The 4693-nt window shown below is 46.2% G+C and overlaps 1 protein-coding gene across 1 annotated transcript in view; it reads right to left on the bottom strand.

Annotated features, from left to right (window-relative positions):
- IMMP2L (inner mitochondrial membrane peptidase subunit 2) overlaps positions 1-4693 on the bottom strand; it is a 1062180-nt gene that overhangs the window by 1056450 nt on the left and 1037 nt on the right. Inside the window, exon 2 of the mRNA XM_019514565.1 lies at positions 2987-3124. Within this exon, the coding sequence (XP_019370110.1) occupies positions 2987-3121 (135 nt within the window). The 5' untranslated portion in view covers positions 3122-3124. The remainder of the gene's footprint in view (positions 1-2986; positions 3125-4693) is intronic.

Raw genomic sequence — 4693 nt, 5'->3', positions numbered from 1 at the left:
CCCAGCCTCACCCCCCAACTTGCACCCCCAGGCCTCCATGGCTGCCCCCCCAACCCCAGGCACCATCACTTTAAAAAAAAAATGCAGAAAAAACAAACAGAAAAAAAAAAAGCCTCTGTTTACCTTAGAAGCAGGGGTTGGGGGGCTCCGGGGCCTCTTGGCAGAGCCCCCTCAGGCAACACAGGACAGCAGGGGGGCTGAAGAGCCTGGGCAGGGCAGGACAGGGGTTGGGAGGTCAGGTGGGGGTTCGCAGGGGGAGGGGCTGATCAGGGCAGGAGTCGGGGGCCAGAGTCAGGCAGGGCAGGGGGGCGTGGGAGTGGGCGGGGCCAGCGGCGGTCCCCCCCATGGTCCCCTCCCCTCTCCTCCAGCCCTCCAACCCCTTACTCATTGGCACTAGCACCTTTGTGCTGAATATGTGGCCTGGCCAGCGCGTGTTTCAGCACCAGCGAGAGGGGCCAACCACAGAGACACTCTGGCTGCCAGAGCTGCCTCCGGTTGCCTCAGGGCACCCTCCTCCACTTTTTTGAACTTCAAGTTTTTTAGGATATCCAGGGGTCTAATTTTCTCCCCGCGCTGCAAACTTGCAATGCAGGGAACCTTTTTTCATTCCCACACATGGCTGTTGCCCCATCTCAAAGGGGTTTGAGACAGGATACGAGGCACATGCACACTTATCTGGATGTGCCCAAAGCCAGTGATGGCTTGAAAATGGCATTTAAAAGTTTGCTTTTTGGGAATTGAACACACACACACACACACACGAATGGTTCAGGATGGGTAGCAGGGGTTGATTACTAAAAGCCTGGGTCTCGTACAGTTTTCTCAGCCTTCAAAAGCAGACAGGGAGTTTAACAAACAAGGACACATAGGCTGACAAACTGGGGCATGCACAACACTGTTCCATAACCTTAAACAAGGTGGCACCAGCTCACAAGGCCGAAGACAGGGACGTAAAATTCGTGTTTTGGGAGTGGCGTGCATAGATGGGCTTGGAAAACACAAATTGGAAACTGCATACATTTTTACTTCCTCTTCACACCTGAGCTGAGCCCTTCTTTCCCATTTCCAGTGTTCCCGGTTTCTTCACCAGCTTTAAATATCTGGCAAACATCACCAAACAGCCGCAAGCAGTTCATGCAGAATCCCGCTGTTGTCCCCTCTCTCCACTTATCACATTTGATCAGTATGGCCCCACCTGCCATGAGGTGAAGCCAGACCAAGCTGCCCTATGGCTCATCTGCGTATAAATTTTTGGAGAATCCCATGATGTGTGTCAAGAACACCTAGTTCCAATCAAGAACCTTTGAGGTAGATATCTGGAGTCCACACACCTACTAAGCAGTGCTGAGCTGTGGGTCCCCATGGCTTTAAACACTATTGACTCTGGTGAGAACAAGCCCAGTGAACTCTGTGGTAAATCAGGGGCCTTTTGGCTTTGCACTAATATCATTCATAGTATGTATTATACATTAATAGGTCCCAAAGTTCTACTTAAAAGGGTGTTTATGAAGTGCCTGTGCTAAAACTTGCAGCAATTTCAAAAAAAAAAAATGCTAAATGAATCAGTTCTGGATGAACTAAAACTACGGGTACCCTATGCAAATTACTAGAGCTATGTTTATTTTAAGTTTTGCTTTAAAATTTTTCAAAATTTGTTCCTCACTTCCATGTGCTCAGGAAGAACAGGGTCTGATAGTAAGGAGGGAGAGAAGGGACTAGAGGGGGAAGAAGTTAGGGGGACAGAGGGCAAGAGGCTATTTGACCCCCCAGATTAATTTTCCCTGATGTATCCATGGGAGAGGGACAAATTCAAGATAAGTCTCCAATAATTAGATTCTATACCTAGAAAATTATATCAAATTTATATATTTTCTATATAGAGTCTAATTATTGGAGATGATCTTATATTCAAGTGAATATAGTATTGTGTTTTAAACAGAACAGCTTCAAAAACACAGCCTCTTCTACAGTCTAAGTTTTAGTCACAGGAGACCGAAATTTTTAGTAATCTAAATATAAGAGGATTTGCCAAGTATAGTTTTTGTTTTACTAGGCTAACACTTTGAGAGATTTTTTTTTATTACTGACGCTGCATACATTCAAATCGTCTGGGAGAATTCTCCCAGGTTTGTTTTCCTGGTAGAAAAACTGACCTAGAGACCCCTGAACAGACTTTTAAAGGCAGAGGCCCCAAGGAGCAGAGAGCTTGCAGTGTTGATGCTGAGCAACCAGAGGGCGCTTGTGTACACATCTCAGAGTGCCCTACAGGCTTCCTGAGGCTGCCTGTAAACAGATGGCAGCAATGCACAGAGAAGCCCTGACTGCCTAACCCAGACTGTCCAAGACCAGCCTGTGTCTCACTGTAGTACAATGTGGGGATTGTGAAGGGAGGGCACTCTGCTTTCCCGTTCAGCTGAAGCCATATGGTCCAGCCCAATTAGCACAATGTCCTAGGGGAAGGGAGAACAGAAAGGACTAGGATACTGAAGGACTGTACTGTGGGTTCTCTCAGAAGCAAATGTGTATAGACATTCACTCTCACAGGAGAAACTCTCCTGGGAACAATTTAACCCTGGTTGTTGTCATTTCTCCCAGATTATTTTTCTCCCAGAACAGGCATTTCTGTGCCAGGACAAAAATCCTGAATGTCTGAATGCCTGTACACTTGTGGTTATTCGAGGGACAGCAGTGACTCTTCCAGGAGAAACCAAATGTCTATACATGGCCTAAGAGCCTATTCTTTCCATATTACACAAATATTTATGAGACAAAAAAAGAGAGAGAAAGAGAGAGAGAGAGAGAGAGAGAGAGAGAGAGAGAGAAAAAAGACAGACAGACAGACATAAGTCAGGCATTTATATTACAGCATAAAATTGAGACAGGAATAAGTCCTTTGCCACCCACCACTGAAAGTAGAATTTTAAATTATTTAAAATTCAGCCACAGGCCTTGATAAAACACATGGATTTAGTTGAAACAAAGTTACCTGCATTGATGCTCCTTCCACACGCGCTACACAGGCAACTCTATCGAGAAAAGTCACTGTCACAGGAACAGCAACAAAGAAACCTTTTAAAAAAGCTTTAATGTATCTCCTCCCCAAGTCTCGAGCTTGTGCCATTATCTGAAAAGATGGAGGAAAAAAAGTGGAAGCATTAAGAAAACAAGCCTTAAATTACAAAAGCATTTTTCATGATGATCAAGCAATGAACACTTAATGATAAATGAACTGTCATTTGTCAGTGCTCCTCAACATCTGTTACAAAAAGATGAATGAATACAACACAAGGAAAAATTAGAAGCCTGCAGTGTTTAAAAAGAGTTTAAATTTCAACTAGAATAGACAAAGGGAGTCTGATGTCTTCTCTCATTCACTTCCCCCCTCCCCCCAATTTAGTCATTTGATGTGGTACTATATTATCAGCAATGTGTGATATAGACAGCAATGGCCAAGCCATTTGTTCAATGGCACTGTTAACATTTACCCAAATAAAAGCCGGGTACAAAACTCCAACAAGATTTTATCAACTAGATGGACAGACATATCATCAACATTCCAAAAATATTTCTCCTTGCCATTATTAAGTAAGAGTACAGCCCAAAAGAGAAAGCTACTTTTATTCATATAAATGACAAGATTGATTCTAAGATTCAGTGACACAGAAGACAAAAGTTCCTCTATCAGGCCTCTGCTTTCACCTGTGTTCATTCACACACACATTGTTGTGTGGCAATGCCTACAAATTGCCATATTTGCAGGAAACACCACTGCAACTGTTTCAGACATTGATGCAATGTAACTAGTCATATCTTATCATGTGGACATACAACTGTGGTATAACTTCTTAATTCATCATCATACAACTGCAGACAGACCAGACAACTTGGTAGACTACTGATGAAATACAGATCATTTCAACTAGGGGTGCACCAATAGAGATTTTGGGGGCTGATAACCAATAGCCAATACTGATCCAACTCCCCCGCCCTGTGCCAGGAAAAGCCTGCAGCAGCATCTTGCCCCACATAGGATGTGGGGTGTAACAGGGGGCCTTCTCAGGGCCTGCCTAACAACAGCCCCGCCCACCTGTTCTGGGCCAACCACCTGCTTCCACTCCTGCCATGCCTTGTTAATTAAGTTGTTAATTAGGCGGGAGGCTGCCCATTTCTTGCCCCAACACCAAGAGGTGTTACCTGCAGCTCCGTTCCTCCCCTACACCACAGCCCAAGCCTCGCAGATGGTATCCACTGTTGTTGATGTCACCGGTCCAACACTGGGCACCAGAATCCTCCAGTCAGGACCTCTCTAAGATCCCTCCATTCAGGCAACCTACTCCACATTCATCAGGGGCTGTCTAGCTCCCTGATCTGTTCCCCCTTACAGGTGTGGTCCACCCAGGACCTTTGGCTACACAGGCCCTGGCCTCACCTCCAGGCCGGTTGGAAGACCAGGCCCTCACCTCTGGGCATCCCTCACAGTGGGCCCCTGGCCCTTTGATCCTTCTGGTCCTGGCCCCAGCACTGACCAGTCGAGGGATTTCAAGACAGGTTTCTGAGTCTGTAGCACCACTCTCACTCCTGGGTCCACCTTCTGAGCCCTACTAGCAGGTAACCCACCCAGTTGTGGGAGCTGGGGTTATTAAGGTGCCCCAACCCACCTTTCACCCCACTCCCTCCCTCCCTCACTGCAGTG

This window comes from Gavialis gangeticus, unplaced genomic scaffold, assembly GCF_001723915.1.
Source record: "Gavialis gangeticus isolate Ggan-Ray unplaced genomic scaffold, GavGan_comp1, whole genome shotgun sequence".
Taxonomy (NCBI): Eukaryota; Metazoa; Chordata; order Crocodylia; family Gavialidae; genus Gavialis; species Gavialis gangeticus.
This window is presented reverse-complemented; position numbering and strand designations above follow the sequence as displayed.